Raw genomic sequence first — 21,055 nt, 5'->3', positions numbered from 1 at the left:
ATGTACAGTTTCCAGCAGCTCTGCTCTGGCAAGTTTAAGCCCTTAACTGATTACCCACATCCCGAAAAGAGTTAGGGAGGTGGGGCGGAGCATGTCTCACAGTCTTGGATATAAAAAGTGAATCTGTGAGGTTGAGGTGAACTGTAGTTGTGGCTTTAGCCTAGGGGCTTCCTACAACCCCCACTTTCAGGCCCCTGTCCTGACCTGAGACCCCTGAAAAGCTGCAGCCTGGGCAGAGGGGCATCTGCAGGTCGAGCCTGGTGGTAGGTAGTGTCAGTAGCCTGAGGGCACTAGACTGGGCGGTAGAAGAAACTGCCTGTGCAGAGCCTCCGCTTGAGCTCTTGCCACAGTAGCTGGCGCTCCTGCCAGGCCCCCTTCATGACTCCACTGTTCTCCAGGGCACGGCGAGACAGATAGGGCAGCACCTCCATCACTGGGCCATAGGGCACGTACTTGTATACAGGGAAGCCGGCTTGGCCTGCGCGTGCAGGCAGAGGAAGTGAGTCCCAGCCCTCTGGCCCCACATTCCCCCTCCCCGCCTACCACCACCTCCACCCCCCCCTTGCCCCCTCCAGGCAGACCCTGCTCACCCAGTGGAAAGCTGATCTGATCACACATGCCCAGCAGCTGTCCAAAGTACACCTTTCGGTCAGCAGGGTGCAGGCCTAGCTCCTCCATCCTGTGAGTAGGTAAGGCACTGGGTTCCCTCTGCTGGCTCTGAGCCACTCCTGCCACTTCAAACTTCTATCTACCCACTGCAGCCTCTGTCTGCCTAATAGGGGAGGATAGCCTCTGCCCTGCTGCTTCCACCTCGCCCCATGGTAGCCAGCTTTCCATTTCTGCTGTGTTTGCTCAGTCCTCTAGGGCTCCTTTTCTTCCTGCTTTCCCTCCAGGGACTAGCGGTGCCCTTCGACCATGGCTCCATTCCTGATGCCCTAACCCAGAAGGCAGACCCACCCAGCACCAACCCTGGGCAAGTTCTCAACCCTCCCACCACACCTTCAAGCCCAACCCCCAGCTCCGAGAGCCCCAACCGATAGGAGGCTTGTTCCACAGGCCCTTCCCCTGCTTCCCTCGGTACTGGGATTCAGTGTCACCCTGGTTTTCAGGGGTTTTTGTGTGTGTGTGTTTTTTTTTTTTTTAAAGATTTATTTACGGGGCTTCCCCTGGTGGCGCAGCAGTTGAGCGCTGGGCTGCGAGGCTGCCTACAGCCTCTGCAGCACCCGTTCATTCCCCGGGCCTCCGGCGAGGGTCCCACAAAAAAAAAAAAAAAAAAAAAAAAAAAAGATTTATTTATACAAGAGCTGGGGTACAGGCCAGATGCACAGGAGGGTGAGAGAATTCACCAGAGACAGATAGGGGAACAGAACAGGCAGACTGACGAAATACACTGCTGAGGGGAGCAGCGGGTGAGACAGGAGAGGTCTGCCATGTGGGTTGCTCCGAGGCCGGCAGGGATCGAACCGGCACTGCAGAGGCTGCAGACAGCTTCACAGTGCTGCACTCAACTGCCTGCGCCACCAGGGAGGCCCTGGTTTTCAGTTTTTGCATCTTTGTCCCTCATGAGAACATGAGCCCCATGAGTGCTGGGTTTCCACCATGCCTGAGCAGCAGTGCTGGGGATGCTCTCGTGGGTGCAGATTCTTTCTACCTGGCATCTGGGCTGGGCCTCACTGACCAATGGGAACACAACTGGTGTGGACAAAGGCCTTCCCTCAGGGCTTCTGGAAGCCTGAGACCACCACATGACAAAGCCTGAGCTGACCCGTTAGATACTAGACTTATGGCGAAGTCCCTTTTGCTGCCCCAGCCATGAATGAGAAATTTCAGGCCCACCAGCTGACCACAGATGCAGGCGGACCCAAGAAAGGCCATCAGAAGCAGGGACAAGCCTTGTCAGTGACTCAGTGACAGCAGAATTCAGGGAGCCTGGCATAGACCCTGGAGGCAGTGAGGAAGGAGAGATTCAGCTGGCACCCAAGAAAGGAGGGGCCTCTGCCCAACTAGATGGTGAGGGCAGACATTCTCAGTGGCGAGATTATGAAATCAGGAGAGAAAGGAAGCTCTTCTGATGGCAGATGAGACCTTTGGAAATTTGTTCTCTGTAATGTGTGTCTAAGTCAACTACCCTTTGATTGCAGCTTAAAATGTGAGTGGTGAACAAAAGGCTAATGAGTTCATAATTGCTTACTGAAAGCTAAGAAGGTGGCCATCTTCCACACAGCTGCCACCGCCCACCCCACCCCTCATTAGAGCTTCAAGAAATGGATATAGGAGGCTCTGTGTGTACGACTTCTAATGGACAACCCTGGTGCAATAAGGAACAAACCTAGATGAAGGTTCTAACTCAGAATAAAATTTCTAAACCTAAGGAAAAGAGGTGTTAAGAACCTGATGTTAAAAATTTGGTGTTAAAAGTTACAATTCTAGGGCCTCCCCGGTGGCGCAGCGGTTGAGCGCTGGGTTGCAAAGCTGCCCACAGCCTCTTGCAGTGCCAGTTCGATCCCCGACTGCTCCCCGGCCACCGGAGGAGGGTCCCGCGTGGCGCGCAGACCTCTCCTGCTGCCCGCCGCTCCCCTCAGCAGTGTACTTCAGTCCTTCTGCCTGCTCTGCTCCCCGCTCTGGCTCTGGTGAATTCTCTCACCCTCCCGCGCTTCTGACTGTACCCAGTGCTTGTATAAATAAATAAATAAATCTTTTTTTTTAAAAAAAGTTACAATTCTATTGTGTATTCCTTTTAAATGTCAAAGATGCCAGCCTAATCTTTGCTGAACACAAAAGGTACCCTTGGCCCTGAGACCTGCAAGATTGAGGAGTCCAAGAGGAAAAATGAGCAAGTCCCTTTGGGTGAATGGAACAAAGGCAGGTAGTCCTGCCTAGGCGGGGTGCTGCTCAGCAGCCATCGCACTCTGTGCTCCCCACCCACCCACCGTCCAGCACTGGGGAACGAGATGCAACAATCTGCACTGGCCTAGGCAGCTGGGAACTCGAGGTCCCACCCATTATAGCTGCAACTGCTGGGTGGCAGAAATCATGGTGTTCAGTAGAATCACAGACTTAAAGGATAGCACCATCATAGTCAGGCTACATGGTGACATTCGTGAATGAGCTTAGAATGGCCAGTCAGTTCCACATAGTACACTGGGCTGCCCAGCCTGGCTACACCCTGCCCTACCTGCACCTTCACTGTTGCTTCAGGAAGCCCTACTTGGCCACCAGCCCCAGGCTCGGGGGACCCCCTGCTTTGTTCCTGGAAAAGATGAGCCAGTAAGGCTGCCACCCAGGGTCAAACCCTTGGGAGGGGGAGAAGAAGGGAGGTAGAGAGATGGAACCCCTGGTGTAGCAATGCTTGCATTAAGGTATGAAATAACAATGACAATACTAAAAACTATACTTCACCTTATTCCTACATCTGACTAGATAGGTTTCCATCAAGTTTTACTCCATGAGACAGGCATTTAAAAAGAAACAGATTAAAATGTTGAGAGTTGTTTATAAATAAGGTGACATGTCAGAGGACTCCTGAGGGACTCCATGATTTCACACTGCATTTGCACATTTCAATAAGCTATTTAAATCACCAGTGAAATTTACTTTTCCAATTTCAAACCTTAATAATGTACTTTTAAATTAAAAACAACGCAACTACAAATAGCCATTTTGTTCCTGCAGTGCTAATATAAATCCCAGTTGGGTCTGGGAGGTGGGGACCTGGGGGCTCTAAAGCCATATCCCCAACTCATGCACAGACCGTCTCCCCAAAACACCCACCACACCTGTCAGGTCCCTCTGCAAAGATTTCCACGGAGCCCACCTTGAGCCCTTCCCTAACCAAGATGCACTTGACAGCCCTGCAGGGGGCAGTGCCTACCTGTGCAGTGTGAAACGCACTGTGTCCTCATTGTGGGAGGCCACCATCACTTCAGCCTTGGCGTTCTGCTTCACCTCCTCCAGGACATAGTTGAGGCACCTGGAGAGAATGCTGCTTGAGCTAAGGTCTGGGCCTGGACAGGCTGTCCTGCAGGGTCAGAGGCTGCAAGGGAGCCCAGGTAATGCCCATGGCAACAGGACTGGGGAGGAACACCTGTCCCTTCTCTACACCTCATAAGTGAACATAGGGCTGGACACCTACAGGACACTAGCAAGGACAATGCCCAAGCGCTGGTGACTGGGTGTCCCGTAAAGGGTCCTGGAATGTATGTCTGGCCCAGAGAGGAAATGAAAGGCCAGGGGAATGGGCCTCCTGTGCTGGAGGAAAATCATCAGGACAGCAACTGACAGTGAGGACAACTTGACGGTTTCACACTGACAATGAGGACACAAGGCACATGTTCTCTGATCCAGCAATTCCATTTCCAGGTACATGCAACAGCTACGTCCTCGCACATAGGTACAAAAGATTGGACAGGCTGTGCCATGAGTTGCTGATGTAACGATTAATTAGCAAACCACCAGGAACCTCACAGAGACGGGCACATAAACACAAGCACCCCACTCTATTAGGATAACACTTCAGCTCTGCAGGCTAGGGGGAGCAAGGCGGGGGGGGGGGGCGGGGGATGGCCAAATCCAGCATTATATAAAAGACCAAGGGTGGGGTCTGAGTGCACAATGCAAATGTAGGGCACAGCTAGGGAGGGAGGGGGAGTCTGCAAGAGGACACCCGGGGTCTCTTTGATTTTGCAATATGTAAAACATCAGAGAGAAAAAGTACAAGGCTGGCCTGTCCATGCTGCAGGGCAAGATCATCATGATAAACAAGTGGAAAAAGCAGATGCAGACAGCTCAGCTAACAATCCCTAGTATGTAGATTAAAAAAAGCAAAAAAGGCTGAGTGCAGTGAAGAGGGATGCTCTGGCTCAGAAGTCTTGCTCCTACTGGAAGCTTCTGATCCCAGTTCAAAACCCTCACACTAATCACTCACACCTCACCCCAGGAAGCCTGAAGCTCTGGGACTATGGAGGCTTGAATACCTGTGATACATGGCGTTGGTGGCCTCATATGTGGGATTGATGGGATCCTCATAGCCAATCTCTGTGGCACGGGCACGTTCCTGGGCCATGTATGCACCCCGCACCAGCTTGGCCCCAAAACACCAGCCCTCGCGGCAAGCCAGCTCCAAGTCCACAGTGACATTGTCATAGGCATCCTGTGGGATCAGGACCAAAAGTCATCCAGGAAGGGCCCTCTTCAGCCTGCACGTCCCAGGGTCTTCACAGGCCCATGAGCTTCCTGAAGCTAGCAGCAGCTGGCTGAGGGAGGTGCCCCTGCCCACCTGTGACACTCAGGGAATTCAAAAGGAGGTGTGGGGAAGAAAGGCCATTTGATGTCTATCCCCAAAGGATAGGGGACACAGCTTCCTCTGAACTGGAGACACTCTGTGTGGGGACGGACTAGATACCACCAACCACAGTCTCTTCAGGCTGACTTGGAGGTGGGGGCTGCATGCTAGGTGCATCACCTGGACTTCCCTCTCACCTACCCCACTCCCCCCCTTCCCCTGCAGACTTGAGTCCTACCCACCCTGCATCCTCCAAACTCCTGGCTAGTCTCTGAGCAGCCTAACCCAGGTTGGTGTTAGGAGTCCTCTTAAGTTCCATGCAAAATTCTGGGCAAATACTTAGTATCAAAGAGCTCAGTGCTTTCACCAGATCCACACGAAAATGGGCAGGAGAAAATGGTCACTCATGAAGCCTTAGAAATTTGGGGATTAAGTGGACTTTAACAAAGTTCCTCCTCTCCCTCCTCCCTTTCAAAACCTTTGTATGTAGTCCGATGCACAGAGAAGGAGTAGCACACAGCTAGTGACAGGGTACAGAAGGCAGAAACCTCTCCTCTGGCACCAACCACCCTCAATCCTGTACCCCAAGGCACTGACCCCAGGTCTCAGTCGTCTGAAGACAGGTGGGGAGGTGGCAGGTGGGGAAGCTCCATACCTTAAGGTAGCACTGGTACGTGTTGAAGATGAGTGGCTTCTCCACATTGAATTTGCGCTGCATTTCCAGCGTCAGGTGGCTGATGGCTGGCTGGAAGTAGGTCTGCTCAGCATCTACCATCAGCCGCACACCTGCTTCGGTGGCCTTCTGAAAGGTGTAGGGTAGAAGAGCAAGTTTGTCTAGGGCTCAGGTAAGACAGGATCCCAATATACACAAACCCACATAAATCCTATGTGCATCAACCTTGGCCAGAGTATCCATCCTCTGCAGCACCCGCATCATCTGCTGCTCTTCCTCTTCTGTGAACTTCGACAGCAAGGGCTCCAGCTGTCCTGTCTAAGGGGGTAGCACATGGTCAGCCCTCAGTGGGCCCCAGACTGTACCTGTAGAGGCCATCAACCCCCTGCCAAGGGGCATTGCCTACCCCCAAGTGCAGAGGTGGGAAGGTCACTTCTGCCTGCCAATACCCAGAGCCTGGTCTCCAGGAAAACCTCTCCTCCCACCCCTCCTCCAGCCAGTTTGTGTGAAGGTCAGTACCCCCTCCCCTGAGGCCACAGGCTATACAATGCCTGGACCCTCAGTCAGCTAACTGCTGCTACTTATAGGACTGACTGGCTCAGGTCAGGCTTGCACCCAAGGTGTCACAAACTCCCCAGTACCCTTGGTAGGGGTTGGTGGGGGGGCTTTCTGCTGCTAAGGAAGTCACCCTTGATTCATCCAGTTACCTGGAAAGGCTCAGTCCTTGGGCAGGGAGAGGGATTTGGAGGAAAAACTTTATTACAGGCAAACAGGGACAGCCATGCAGAACACACAGACATGCAGCAGGGAAGGGGACACCATCCGCAGGTGGTGAACTTCCAGAAGCTAAGGTCATTCCTGGGCTGGTGTTCAGTGTCCACGGGGCACCCACTTTGCAGGCACTGGACCCCTACCCACATGCTCCTGCAGGCCCCTGAGCATGCCCTTCATTGGCCAACAGTGGCTCAAAGTTTGGGGCTGGGCCCTCGGTTAGGGTTCAAGTTAGTGAATGGTAGCATTTGAGGGCAACCAAGACACTTCTGCTCCTCCATATCACAGCTTAGGTGGTGATTTCAAACAATTCCTGATTACCTTCCCACAGGGTTTAGGGACAGGCAGAGTGTCATTCTTCGCCCCTGAATACAGGCTGGCTCATGGCTTAATTTCAATGAATAGAATGGGCAGAAGTGACACCATGGGACTTCTGAGGCTGGAAAAGATGACAGTTTCTGCCTGCATTTCAGGGATACTTGTCAGCCACAGGCTGGGGAAACCCTGCCCAACTACCAGCATCAACTACCAGCTGTGTGATGGGAACCCTCCAAAATGTCCCAGCCCCATTCTCTGTAGACTCTATAGGGATCCTGAGCAAGACCTGCCTTCCAGTCACTGAGGTTTGGGGTGACCTGACCTGCAAGAACTGATGACATGGGGAAGGACCCTCAGGCACCCCTCTCCTCACAGGTCTGGTCACACTCAAGGGCACTAGTGGGTCTCTCTTTTCCGCCTGATCACTGGGGTCTCATGGAACCAGGACAGTAGACTCAGCCACTCTGGGTCCCCACCTGCCAGCCCAGTGTAGGCAAAGGGAGCATTTCCCTGACAGACATCCTGCTGAGATGGAGTCCAGTGGCCAAGGGGGCATCACCTGCATGTTGGGGACCACTAGGTGCTTGGAGAACTCATTTCTGATGTCAGTGAAACTGTTCCAGTCCAAAAGGTCCAGGGTGCTGCAGGAGAAAGTTAAGTGAGCACAGGGGCAGACACTTCTCAGTCTGTCTCCCAGCTTTACTCGCATGCACTACAATCTGTTGGGGTCCCAAGCCCAAAACCAGCTTATTCAACCTAAAGAGCAGCCCCCTCACAAAACCCACCACAGTGCTCAGTTTTGAAAGATAGATAAAATACTAAGTATGGCCCCCTCTTTCAAATTTTAAACACAAAACAAAACAAGCATTTTTGCATTGGGGAGGCTGCAGCTACAAGAACACTAGGGCGGAGTGGGAGTGGGGGAAAGGTGCCCTGGAGAGATCAGGCAGGAAGCGGGCAGCACATGCAAGGTGGTCACATGCTGTCACCTATGCTGGGTCCCTGGTGCTCTGGGCCCCAGCTCTCATGAATGAGATCTGGGGCTCCTGGGATCTCACCTGCCCTGACCTGTCACTTGCCTGCATGGGTGCAGCATCCTCACTTTGGAGCTTGAATAATTCTGTAAGAAGTCCCGCTGGTTCAGGGATGCGCCCTCCCAGTTGCAGAGTCTGGGCTAGCCCTGCACCCACATTGGCCAGTGCCAGGTCATGGCCCCCATGGACTCCCGGCTCCAACACTCCCACTCTGTGTGCCTCAAGAGAGCAGGTGCTTCAGTGACATCACTGCGAGGCCCAAGCAAGTGAGGAGGGGAACCAGGATCAGGGGAAGCTCCAGGGACTGCCCAGCTGGAACCAAGGTTGAACAGGTGGGATGCTCCCATCTTCTCAACCAGGGGCTGCTCTTACCCAGACACACCCAGGGTCTCCGCCTTGAACCAGTTTTCAATATCCACCCTGGATGCGACACCCATCTTCACCATGCTTTCCTTGAGAAGTGAGAAGGCATCAGCCCATGCCATGTCCATTAACATTTCCTGTCCCCTCCCCACTGGTATGTCATGTTTTGACTGGGTTTTATCATTACCAAGAATGGAACACAGACCTGGCTTGTGTTTCTGCTCCCCACTCATCCTTGCACTCCACAACTCTTTGCTACCTATAGAGCCAAAGCCCTCAGCCTCCCCACCTACATGTCCTCTGCCTCTGCTGTAGACTCCTTAGCAGCCAATCCCAGGGTTGGGCTACAAGCCCCAAAGCAGCTGTGGGAGCATATCTGACACAATGCCCAGACGGTTCCTCTGGGACAGAGCTTTCCCAAACCCCTTCCACTCATATCCATGGGGAAGGACAGCCCCACCTGCAGTGCCGCCACCTCCAACCTCGTGTCTTTGGCCGCCAGTCCAGCCTTCCCTTGTTCTGCAGCCATTTGGTAAAAGAATCTCCTCCGCTTGGTCAGCACATCTGAGAACTGTAGCTGCAAAGGCAGTCCTCAGCACCAGCTAGCATATGCACCAAGTTTCCAGTTCCTCGGACCCCCTCCCCATCTCATGTGTCTGCAGGGATCCCAGCCACAAGGTACCTGCACATGAGCTTTCACACAGTGCTCAGGGCAGTCCCAAGTTCTTGAAAATTTGTTCTGCAGGAGGAAAGTTGCAGCACTTACCAGAAACTGGGGTCTCCCCAATGCAGTGAGCTTAATGGCTGAGAAGCCATCATTGCTGGCTCCACCTGTGAGAAGCCACAGGGAGAGTCATTAGAGTCCCTGAGGGGTGGGAAGTGGAGCAGGAGCCTGTGCTTGGCCCAGTCTTCGGTGTCCCCGGCTATGGCGCTGCCCAAACCATAAACGCTGTGCACACAGCTACTCCAGAGGCCCCACCAGAGGTGGATATGGGGTTTGCACTGGCCACATAGGTCCAGAAAAGTGGTGGGCAAAGGAGCCAGTAAGTCCTGCCTCATCCTACATAGCCCTAATGATCATTCCCCTTCCTGCCTCAATTTCCTCTCCCAAGCCATTAGCACCCAAGCTGCCCACTGTGGGGGGAGGGGAGGTCACAGAATAGAAACTCACAACAGAGCACAGGTAGCAATTCAGAAAAAGCTCAACCACCACATCATCTCTCCCTTCTGTGTCTTGGAAGCCCATGATGTCAAACTTGTTCTGCAGGAGGAAGGTTGCAGCACTTACCAGAAACTGGGGTCTCCCCAATGCAGTGAGTTTAATGGCTGAGAAGCCATCATTTCTGGCTCCACCTGTGAGAAGCCATGATGCTCGTAGCATGGGAGAGGAAACTGAGGCAGGAAGGGGAATGATGATCAGGCCTATGTAGGACTAGGCAGAGCTTACTGGCTCCTGGATGTCATCTTCATCTTCATAGCTTCAAAGCCTCCCCCCCTCCATCTGTCTGCCCCCAGCAAGACATTCCTGCACTAGAAACTAACAAAAGGCCCATGTCTCCCAGGGTTGGTTTCCTCGGCCACTCACTCGCATCCCCTTCAAGTGTTCCAATTCCCCCTACTGGAACACTGAGATACACAATGGGGCTACACTGTGTCCTCGGTGGGTTTTGAAGAAAAAAAAGACTTGGAGACCACCTCCTGGCTTAGCTTACCTCCCTTGGCAGCCATTCCCATCCCAAAGCTATGGGGAAGAAATTCCCTCCTCAGAATGTGGCACCAGTTCCCAAGCAGTGCAAAGTGAGTCACAGCCCTGCCCAGGATTGGGAACCAGTCAGAACCACTGACAAGACTGCCCAAAAGTCTGGCCCCTGGCTCCCAAGAGAGGGGCAGGAGGTGACTTCCTGGAGGCAGCCAAGCACCTCAGGAAGGAAGTGGATGTGTGCGTGACCTGTGTCCAGCCCATGGCTCCCAGTGTCACCCTGGCTTGTTGTCATGAATGTCCCAGAGAACAAGCCCCAGAGAGCTCTCCAGCCTCAGGCTCACATTTCCAGGGGTATCTCCATGTTCCAGGGGTTAACCCAGGTGGGCATGGAAGATCATGGCCAGCAAAGAACAGGCCCCTACCTGAAGCTTCGATGCAGCGCAAGAACGTCTCCATGTGATTATCACACTTGGCTTCGTTGGCGTAGAAATATGTGCAGGCACTGATGACGTGGTCTCTATAGTCTCCGGAGGCCCGGTGGGCCTGGTGTTGCTTCTCTCTTTTACTTGTGCCTAGAGAAGCAGGCAGAGGACCTGAAAACACTACTGGTTCTGCTGTGTTGACTCAAAATGCACAACAGGGCTGCTGGCATCCAGGGGTCCTGCTGACACCCCATAGCCCCCTGCCCTCTTGAGAGGATCCATGGCAGTCGAGGGCCTACACTATGCCTGTCCCCCCAAACCTACTGCCCTTGCACTTGCTATCCCTTCTCCCTGGGAAAACCCTTGTCACATAGCAAACCTTGGTCAAGAAGGTTGAACCCAAACCAACCTAGGCCTACCTGGGAGGCCCACAAGACTGTGTCCAAATACACACAGCAATGGCCTGGGTGCCCATGGACACAGAGAAGAGCGGGGCACTGTGCCTGGGTACCCAGGCTTGTCTCTGCTCCTGAGCCACAGCATGGACTGGGACGGCAGCGGGGAGAGATCTGTTCCCACCTCTTACTCACCACTGCCCTCTCTCTCCAAGACGGAGGCACAGGATCTGCAGGTGGGAAGAAGAGGCAAAGGTAGGAGTTGTGCCACCTCAGGCCACAGTGATAAGCTTGTCCCCATCAAGGAGGAGAGGTGTATGGGGCTGTGTGGAGCCCTGATGGGGAGGGCTATATAAGGAATAGTTGGGACAGTAGGAATACTCCCCCGGCCTACCCACCCAGGCCTGCAGGTCTCATTCAGTGCAGCCTCCAGCTACTCCCTACAAAGCCCAAGCCCTAGAGAAGCCTCAGGTTCCTCAGGGGTGGCTCCCCTGCCTCTGTGGGTAAGGAATGAGTTCTCAGAAGAGCCCCAGGCATGAGGTAAGTGCTTGAAGGCAGCTAACTAATAGGGTATTCCTTCTGAGGGCAGACAGGGCCAGACAGAGCTGAAGAGAAATGGAGACAAGGGCACAAAATCCCGAGTTGGGCAGCAAGGGCCCCTTATTGTGTCCGCTGTCCCCCACATTTGGGTACCTCCTCCAATTACCAGTACACAGGTCCACCACTGGCCCTATCTCCAGCACCAACTGCCCTGCTCTTCTTTCCCCTGAGGCTTATTTTGCATGCAGCAACCAGAATTTTTCTTTTAAAATCCAAACCTTCCCTTGGGGTCTCCTGAAAAGCCCCCTAGGTCCTTGTGAGGACAGAACCAGGAGCCCAGTCCACGGCCCTAGCTACCCCACCCCACCCTCACTCTGGCTACTGGCCTCCCTACTGTTCCTCAGCCCTGTCTGGCCCGTCCCCACCCTGTCTCCCTCCATTCTAGCCCCTGTTTGAATCACAGCAGCCACCTCACAGTGGCTGTGCTATCTGAGGCAGTGAGAGTGATGGTTAAATCTACTGAAATGAAGGGACTGCTTGTGTCACTGCCCACGGGGGCTGGGGTGACACCCAGCAGCCTCCACTATTATCCAACTTGGTATATAAAGCCTCTTAAACTAGTTACTATGGAGATGGCTCAGTGTAGCTGCAAGGCTGTCCAGTACTATGGAGATGGCTCAGTGTAGCTGCAAGGCAGCCTAAAACCCCAGACCTCCAGGCCCTGTGCTCTGCCTATGCACCGCAAAGAACAATGATAATTTCCCCCTGCATACCTGTGGCAAAGGTAAAACAAAAGAAGCCACTGATAACGCTGGTGGCTGAGTTCGATCCCCAGCCACAGAGCTACCACATGGCGCAGCAGACCTCTCTTGACTCGCCCGCTGTTCCCCTCAGCAATGTATTTCAGTGTATCTGCCAGTTCTGTTTCCCACTCTGTCTCTGGTGAATCCTCTCACCCCCCCACACTCTGGCCTGTACCCCAGTTCTTGTATGCTTAAATAAATAAATCTTTAAAAAAAAAAGAAGAAGAAGAAGAAGCAGCCACTGAGAGGTAGCCTCAGGCCATGGCACTTTTTCACTTCACTACTCCTACAAGTCCGACCATCTGGGGGCCCTCTAGGAGCCCTCCAACTTGGTTCTGGCCCAGTGCACTCCAGGTCTGTATCTGAGGACTTTGAGCCAGAATGTCCAGGTCAGGACTTGAAGTCCTGGCAGCCAGGCCAGTCTACAGGGGCCAGGGGTTCCACATGTGGCACAGCTGCCTGGGGATGGGGCTGGGGGTTGGGCAGGCAGTCACTGCTCCAGCTGCCTTGTGCAAACCAGGCTCACATGGTTAATATAACAGAAGAGGATGAGGCGTCACTGGACAGTGTCTGACTGGAATGCAAACACCTGACATCTATGCAAGAGATAAGGAGCTCTCTGGGCTCACTCCCAAGGACACCTATGATGACAGTTTCAGGCTCCCAGGTTGTAGATAGGTAGAACCAGGGAAAAGCCATCCCCTGAGGGGGAAGGCAGGACAGGGCCTGTCAGCAAGGATCATGAGGACAGAGACCTGATCTAATGGGCTCAGATAATGTGAGCATGAACCACAGTGCATCTGCCTTCTAGGCAGATGGTAAAACATTCTCCAAAAGGGGCCATGACCTATTGAAGCTCAGCATTTCCACAGATGGCCTGCTGGACTCCAAAGATGCAGGGGAGTGGGGCTGCTCCTTTGCTCCCTCCACGTAGGCTCCCAGCAGGCTCAGCTGCAGGACAGCCATTTCCATCCATGAACCTCCTGGGCACAGATAAGACAGGAAATACTTTAGAAATGGGCCAAGCAATGGAGCTGGGCTAGCTGCACTGTCACAGGAAGGGGTGCTGTCTCAGAGCAGATCCTAGGCATGGGGGGGGGTCATATCATCAGGGGGAAAAGAGACTGTCTATGCACACACATGTACACATATGTAGGCACACACATGTGGGCTGGGGAGCCCAGTGTGGAGAGGGGAACTATGTGTTCTGGCAGGCAAGGGGCAGAAACAATCACAAGAGGCAGTGAGGAGACCCTGATCATCCCCTGAGCTGCTTCCAAAGATCAGTTCTCAGCTACATGAGGGACTTGCTGGCTGGATGCCTATTAGAAGAATATAAGGGGAGGAAAGCAAGGGAGACCGCACCACCTGCACTCACCCTCACATAGCTCTTCCCTAAGGAAAACACAGATTGGGTGACAGGTGGAAGCAAAGTCCAAGGAGGAGGTTCCCACTTGCTCTAAGGTTCCCACCTTAGAGGCTAGGCCAACTCCTCAGACCCCCAGCTCCTGGTTCCAGGCTGTGCTCAGTCACTCTGCTCATGACAGTCCTAAGGAAATGGCCCCTGAGAGTCAGGGTCCAGATCCCACCCCCCGCCAGCCAGCGTCTGCACAGCAGGATGGACACACCTGCCATCCACACTGTTCCAGGCTACTATCACCACCTAGCATCAGGAATGTGCCCTTAGTCTCATTGCCCATCTCTGCAGCTCTCAGCCTCCTGGGGAGACCCTGTGGGCTGGCCCTAGCCTCTACCTTCTAACAAGTGATCTGGGGAACATTATCCCACCCCCTCCTAAGTGGCTCTGCTGCACCTCCCTTGTGCACCTCCTGCTTTCTACCTGGAGGCAGTCCTCCTGGATCCCCCTTCCTGGGCCCCACCTGTTGGGCCTCCTGCACATTCAGATACTTCCATAATTTCCTGCCTCACAGTTCTGCCCAGGTCAGGCCAATACCACCCATGCCCACCCACCACCACGGCCTTACTCTGGGCAGTGGTCTCCCAGCTCTCCCAAGAGCCTATGGGCCCCATCAGAAATAGGAGAATGGCTTTCTGGGCCCCATCAGGATAAGAAGCTATTCCCCAGCTCAAGGGTTACACAGTCCCTCCCAGCCAGAACTCCCAGTAAACCATCCAGATGTAAATGTTCCCGTGGAACCTTTAAGTCCAATTCTGTCCCCCCCAACCTAGGCCCCTCTGAAGGCATGATGCTGCTAGGCAGTGGAGCTTGGGGGGCATCCATGACACCTGCCATAAGCATCAGCCAGCAGTCACACTGTTAGGATGCTAAGGGACTGCTGCTCACGTTCCAGAACCTACTGAGTGCAGCTCAAGCAGGAGTGCACAAGCACAGCACAGATAGAAGGCAGAACACAAGCCACCCACTTCCCAATGCTCCCTCTGCAGGGCAGGGAAGAAACCAGGGAGTGGAAAGAAGTCTTTTCATGTCAGAGAGAAAATTCCCTGGTGAAAACACCCAAAAGCGGCTGGGACACAACCCATTAGTTATTCAACAGATAGCCTCAGCAAAAGCAGCCCCATCTCACAGCCCTGGGAACACAGGGTCTGAGAGGAGAACTCCGCCTTCGAGACAGCGAATCACTAGGCAGGGGCAGGGCACCCCAGGTCAATTAGCCTCACTGGCTTAGAGGCAAGACTCCAAGGCTCAAGGCTCGGACATTCCGTTCCCAGGCAGGAAGGCTCATGTGACCCTTCCCCCTCCCAGCTCCCAGGCTAGAGCAAACATCACTGCCTGAGATGGTAGGTTACTCAGCAGGCTTGTCCACACCTCCCATGGGTTGGGCACTGCTGCTGAGGACTCCAGGCCCCGAATACAAGAAAGGATACACCTGGAGGCCACTAGCACCAGCACAGAAACTGTGCATTTTACAAGAAAGAGCTTGTCTTGCCTGGACCTCCAGTGAGGCGACTACTCTGGGAAGCAGACAGTGACCCGGTACTCTAATTCTTTCCTATGGCCCAGAAGGGCACATGAGGAAGATGCCACCTTTCCCCACACTCACTGCCCAGAGGACAAGCCCTACAGCACAGGGGGAGCCAGGGAGAAAACCCCAGGCTGGTATATCACACTGCTCCTGCCTGTGCAGTCCCTTCTCCGAAGAAGCACCAGGTCTGGCTTGTCACCTACAAAACAGTCTCAGCGTCCAGAAAGTGAGACCTGTTGGGCAGGTCAAGAATCCCCTCCCCACCCCACCCTGTGCTTCCCCCAAGGAGAAATGCTTTAGCAGAGAGGAAGCCAGAATCCTCTGATACCAGGGTGGACAAATGTTTTTGTAAATGGCCTGGCAGCACCTATTTTCAGCCTGTGGGTCACACAATGTCTGCCAAGCTACTCAACAGCTTTCACTTGTCTGGCAAAAGCAATATGAATTTCATGTAACTTTTACGAGTCACAACATTTTTCGGTTCTGATCTTTTTCAACCATTAAAAAATGTAAAAGTCATTCTTAGCTTGCAGACCATACAAAACAATGTAGTGGGCAGTACAGTTTGCCAATTCCTATCCTTGCCCCTCCTCCAGCCTCATACACACTAGACATCCCACCATTCTCACATGGCAAAATGCAAGAACTCCAGGAAGAACCCAAGATGGTCCTCCCTGGTGGTGCAAGTGGATGCCTGACAACCTCTTAATAGATAAAAACGCAGCACTATGAAGCTATCTGCAACCACTGCAACACGAGCTCAATCCCTGGCCAGAGAGGTGACCCACATGGCACAGCAGACCTCTGACTCGTCCACTGCTCCCCTCAGCAGTGTATTTCAGTCAATCCACCTGTTCTGTTCCCCCACTCTGTCTCTGGTGAATCCTCTCATCCACCACACCTCTGGCCTGTGTCCCAGTTCTTGTATGCATAAATAAATAAATCATTTTTTTAAAAAAAAAAAAAAAAGAATCCAAAAGGACCTTTGCTACTCAGGTTAACCAAATTCTCCAAGGCTTGGTCTCCTCCTAGCCCAGGTCACAGCCTAGCCTCTGGTCAACCTCAGAGGACTCTAGGGTTGCCAGCAGATGCCCAGGCAGGTCTTACTCCATCTCCTTGTGCTCTGCCTCCTCAGAGCTCAGGTCCTCCTCCACCCCGTAGTCCAGGATAGAGCCCACGCCGAAGGCCCTGTTGTGCTGAATCAGGGGCCGGATGGATTCCTGGTCCTCGCCAGCCACAAACTGCCCGTAGAAGGTCATCTTCATGAGTTTATCAAACAACCTTTGCCCCAGAAGTCTCCTGGCAAGGTGGAGCAGCTGAAAGGTAAAAGGAAGTAGCTGTCCTGGGCCCAACCTCCCCTGCCCCCAGAAGGTTATCCTACCCACTTTACTCCAACCATGAAGTCTTGAACATTGTCCTCAGGACCAAAATAAGCTCACAGTCCTGATTTTATAATGGAGACTGCCCAAAACAGCCTGCTTCTCTGTTCACAGCCACTGTCAGTCACATGTTCTTCACAAGGGGTGGCCAGTGCCAAGGGTCACCCCCTTGGCCACTCTTGCCTCACTTCTCTGCAGACTCAGGGGTGACTCCAGCAGCACACAGCAGATGCCTGACCACCACTTAGCGGATAAAGATGCAAATGGCTGGTCTCTCTGGATACAGCAGCAGGAATGCATGTACTAACATGCTCTGTGCCCATACTTCAGTGGCTACACTGGCCAACAGGAAGATTTGTTGCAATTTTCTAGAAAGTAAGCACCTAGATTTTGCAACTTTTTGTTTTCTCCTTATTCCAAGTTTCTAAAAGTGGCAAGGTGCTGGCCCTCCACTTGTTGAACAGATGATCACATAAAAAACACAGAATGAGTGAATTCAGCTGGTATTAAGTAAAGGCTAACAATAAGCCAGGAGACCAACTCAAAGGTCTGTGAGATGAGATCCCTCTAAGGGACTAGGCACAATCATGCATGACCACAGGGGACCAGCAGTTCAGCTGCCCACTCAGCTTTCTCCTCCAATCACATTTTGCCATACCCCAAATTTCTGCCATCATTCTGCATCAAACATGCAGAGCAGCTGGTTCATGCCCAACACAATTCTAGGCTGGACAAAACAGACTGGGTACCCACATTCTAGTGGCAGGGAGATAGCAAATGAGGGCAGAGCAAGGTACTGCCACAAAGCAATTCAGAATATGGAATGAAGGAGTACCTGGGTGAATGAGAGCTGAAGGTATTTGCTAACATAGATTCACAGAGGAGGGCTTGCTAAGGTAAGCCACAAGGGAAAAGCCAGGACAGGAGGAATGAGGACAACTGGAGATTCCTAGGACTGGAAGGACACACATACTACTTGCCTGGGAATTCCTGTGTCTACTGCCCATCACTTCAGCTCCAAAGCAGGAAAAACCCAAAGTTTCTCAAACCCCCTTTTTTTTTTTTTGGAGGTGGGAGGAACACTTAGAATCAGGGCCGCAGGAAATAATCTCTATTTTAAGTAAAAGCATGAGCAAGTCAAAAACCTTCAGCCCCAAAATCAGCCAACAGACCCCCTGGACAACCGCTTCCTCCCTAGTCATACCTGTCCCCCAGGTACCTCCTTCCTGTTACCACTGCACTGCCAACACTTGAGCTCCTTTCCTGCTGTCCCTCAGATGCTGGTGCTCCCCAGAAGGTTCTCATCACTTTCCAACCTCCCCCCACCAACTTTCTTGACCTCAAGTGTTCCTTTTCCCCTTCCTCACTGGTTGACCTGGATTTGCCCCAGCTATGACTTTACCTTGGGCCACCACAAACTCAGGGTAGCTTCCCTGAGGCCTCCACCTCTCCAAGTTGGCCCCTTCTTCCTACGATTCCCCCCACTCTCCAACATTTCTGCTACCATCAGTCCTAGGCTCTGAAGTCAACCATGAAGCTCCCCAAGGGTTCCAGGCCAACACCTCTTCTACCCTCACAGTCCCTTCAGAGTCACCTAACTCCAACTTGTGGCTTCTGCTTTCACCTCCAACCACAATAGCCAGTCCCAGGATCAGGGTGAAATAATTATCATCTCTATACCCCCACTGGCTAACACAGTGTTCTGCTTTTAATTCCCATATCCTGAAAGCCTTTTCAAAGTTTTCAAAGTTACTTTTCAAAGTTAGCAGCTTAAAGTTTTAAAAGTTGAATGTTTGGGGCCTCCCTGGTGGCTCAAGGGGTTAAGATACAACCTATGAAGCCATCGCAGGCACTGCAGCACGAGTTCCATCCCCCCACAACCCACATGGCCCGGCTGACCTCTCCCAACTCGCCCACTGCTCCCCTTAGTGCATTTCAATCTGTCTGTTCTTTTCCCCACTCTGTCTCTGGTGAATCCTCTTACCTCCCCGCACCTCTGTCTTGTACCCCAGTTCTTGTATGCATAAATAAATCAATCTTTAAAAAAATAATAAAGTCTTTAAAAGTTAAAAAAAAAAAAAAGCTGGATGTTTAAGAGGCATCCCATTTACCCTTTAACACTGTCTGGAGCAGCCCTATCTGGGGAGCAGGTGGGTCACAGCTATCACAGGCTGTGAGCCATTCAGTACCTCCAGACTTCCTTTTGGGTAACAGAGAGAACACTCCATTTTAAATTTCAGGTAATAACCATACCCTAAAAAAAAATTCAGTTGGTCTTTGCTTTCAGTTGGTAGTAACTGATATGTAGGAAAATTCATGTTTTTAGTTGGTAGTAATGCATACGCAGGAAAACTCACAAGGCCCAAAAAGGAATGCAGGAAACACCTCCCTTCCTGACTCAGGGCCACAGGCGATGTTCAAGAGATCCCGCTTTGAAACTTCATTAAGCTTCCCTGACAGGCAGAAGATCCCCACAGGGCCCGGCCAGCTCGCACCCTCGCGCCCGTGCCCGCCCCCTCCCCTTCGCGCCCCCCACCCCCCCCCTTCCCGGCCGCGCACCTGTTCGTGGTGCGCCAGCAGCAGGGGTGAGGCGCACAGGCGCAGCACCAGCAGGCTGCGCACCAGCTCCCAGCTGCGCCGGCTGCGGTACGCCTCCTGCGCGTTGCCGAAGTCCACCGCGGGCAGCAGCAGCCTCGCGGCCTCTGCCACCCCGCGGCCGGGCACCAGCCCTGGGCCTGCCAACGGCGGCTCGCGGGTCCCCGGCCCAGGGAACGGCGGAGCGGGGCTGGGGGCGCCGGAGCGCAGCAGGGCCCAGATGCGCCGCAGAGCCATGGCTGGACGCAGGCGTGCGCGGAGCGGCTTAAGTACGGCGCCGCCGGCCCCGCCCGCAGGCTCCACCCCGCGCCCCGCCGGGCCCACTCCTCTACTCGGGAGCTCAGTACCTCGCGGCCTTAGCCGCCCCGCCCCCGGGAGGCCCCAACTGCCGCACCGCGCCAGGAGCCTTGCCCTTTGCTAGGAAGGTCCATCCTGGCTCCGGAGCCACTCACCTCTCGGGAGCCGCCTGGTCTCCCTCCCCTCCCCCCCTTTCCCCTTCTCCCCTCCCCCCTCCTCCCCCTCCTCCCCCCTCTTCCCCCCTCTCTCCCTTCTCCCACCTTGCCCACCCCTCCCCAGCTCTGCCCTCCTCCCCAGACGCTCCAGCCCGGGACACAGTGGAGCTGTAGCAAGCCCCGCCTGCAGGCGGCCCTTCTGGCCCCTGCTTCTTAATGGGTGGCCACTGTCCTGAGCAAGACCTTGTCTCCTTGGCTGCCTACCCCCAGCTCCACCCTCCCTGTATGAGTCCCTGCACCTCCAGGGACAGTTACTACCTGGTATGTGATTTCTCCCGGCATCTCAGGTCTTTACCTGGCTTGGGGGGTCAGAGTGATAAGGTTCGGGAGGGGAGGAGATGGGTAAGATACCATGCATGGTATAGTAGGAATCTGCACAATCGTGTTGTTTATGGCCTGTCTGTCCTGAGTGAATTTTCCAGCCCGAGGACTCATCTGGAGGAGGGCAGGGAGCCAGTGCTCGTTGCAGACCAGCCTCAGCACGGCGGGACGAGCATGAGGCCAGGTGTCCAGGAGGGTAGTAAGGAGCTCTGGGGCTGGACATCACAATCTCCTGGCAGCAGTGAAGGCCTGCTTACTGCTGAACTGTCTTTGTTCAACGCACTAAAAGGCAGCTGGAAATGAAATGTTAAGGCAGTTTCTTTAGGGTGTTAACCACCACCCCCCCAATCTTCCAGATTGCCAACTGTCTGATTAAAGCACACCTTAAAGAATCAATTCTTGTTTCTACTTTATTGGTATTCAGTGATGACAAGTAGCCCGAACTCACATCTTCCCAATCTTCCAGCTATAGGAGCGGTTGTATACCTTCATGCTGGGTACTTCTCAAGGTCCTTGACCCACAGGGACTCACAGCTGAGGCCAGGCCTGCAAAGAATTCAGGAAGGCCTGAAGCAGTCCTGCTTCTCCTCTCCTTTGAAGGAGTGTTTGGTAAGTCATCCACCCACTCTACAGGTCCTGCTGCACCATTGTGGGAAGGGGGCCTCAGTTCCACTCTGGTCATCCCATTCCCACAGACCACCCAACGGGTGAAGAGGACTGGCAGGCTCCCCTTGGAGTCCCTACAGCCACTGATGGAGGTTAAGGGTAGAAAACTTGGAACAGAGGCACCACAAGACCAGAAACCTGGCTCACAAGGCCAAAAGCCAGAAGTGGGGGTAGGAGTGATTAACATAGTCTTTAAATCAGCTATAGAAATGAAAACTCTTTAGGCGCCAGTTGTGCTATAGAAGGAATAGAAGGAATCACCAGTTGCAGGCCAGAGGTGGGAAATGGAAATAGAGGACCATTGTAAAGAATCACTGGTCCTAGCTAGGTGTAAT

The 21,055-nt window shown here is 53.4% G+C and overlaps 1 protein-coding gene across 1 annotated transcript; it reads right to left on the bottom strand.

Moving 5' to 3' along the window:
• Positions 1–282: 282 nt before the first annotated feature.
• Positions 283–19,497, bottom strand: PRODH (proline dehydrogenase 1). The gene is made up of 14 exons (XM_084245816.1): positions 19,186–19,497; positions 16,355–16,563; positions 11,155–11,189; positions 10,565–10,714; positions 9,207–9,271; positions 8,901–9,017; positions 8,450–8,529; positions 7,603–7,684; positions 6,180–6,272; positions 5,937–6,083; positions 4,974–5,149; positions 3,872–3,970; positions 591–679; positions 283–478 (listed from the first exon to the last, which is right to left on the bottom strand). The coding sequence occupies exons 1-14, from the start codon at positions 19,456–19,458 to the stop codon at positions 291–293; spliced, it is 1,803 nt and encodes a 600-aa protein (XP_084101942.1). The 5' UTR covers positions 19,459–19,497; the 3' UTR covers positions 283–290.
• Between the last annotated feature and the right edge of the window lie 1,558 nt (positions 19,498–21,055).

The sequence above is a fragment of the Talpa europaea genome (genome assembly GCF_964194135.1).
Source record: "Talpa europaea genome assembly, chromosome: 10".
In the NCBI taxonomy this organism is placed as follows: Eukaryota; Metazoa; Chordata; class Mammalia; order Eulipotyphla; family Talpidae; genus Talpa; species Talpa europaea.
The sequence above is the reverse complement of the archived record's forward strand: the minus strand, read 5'-3'. Positions and strand labels throughout refer to the sequence as shown.

Excerpts from the sequence above, each read along its gene's own strand:
- PRODH (XM_084245816.1), bottom strand. The coding sequence starts at position 19,458 with ATGGCTCTGCGGCGCATCTGGGCCCTGCTGCGCTCCGGCGCCCCCAGC. Across the intron at positions 8,530-8,900 it reads TGGAGGTGGCGGCACTGCAG|GAAAGCATGGTGAAGATGGG; the intron begins GTGGGGCTGTCC and ends TCACTTCTCAAG. Across the intron at positions 6,084-6,179 it reads GGATGGATACTCTGGCCAAG|AAGGCCACCGAAGCAGGTGT; the intron begins GTTGATGCACAT and ends TACACCTTTCAG.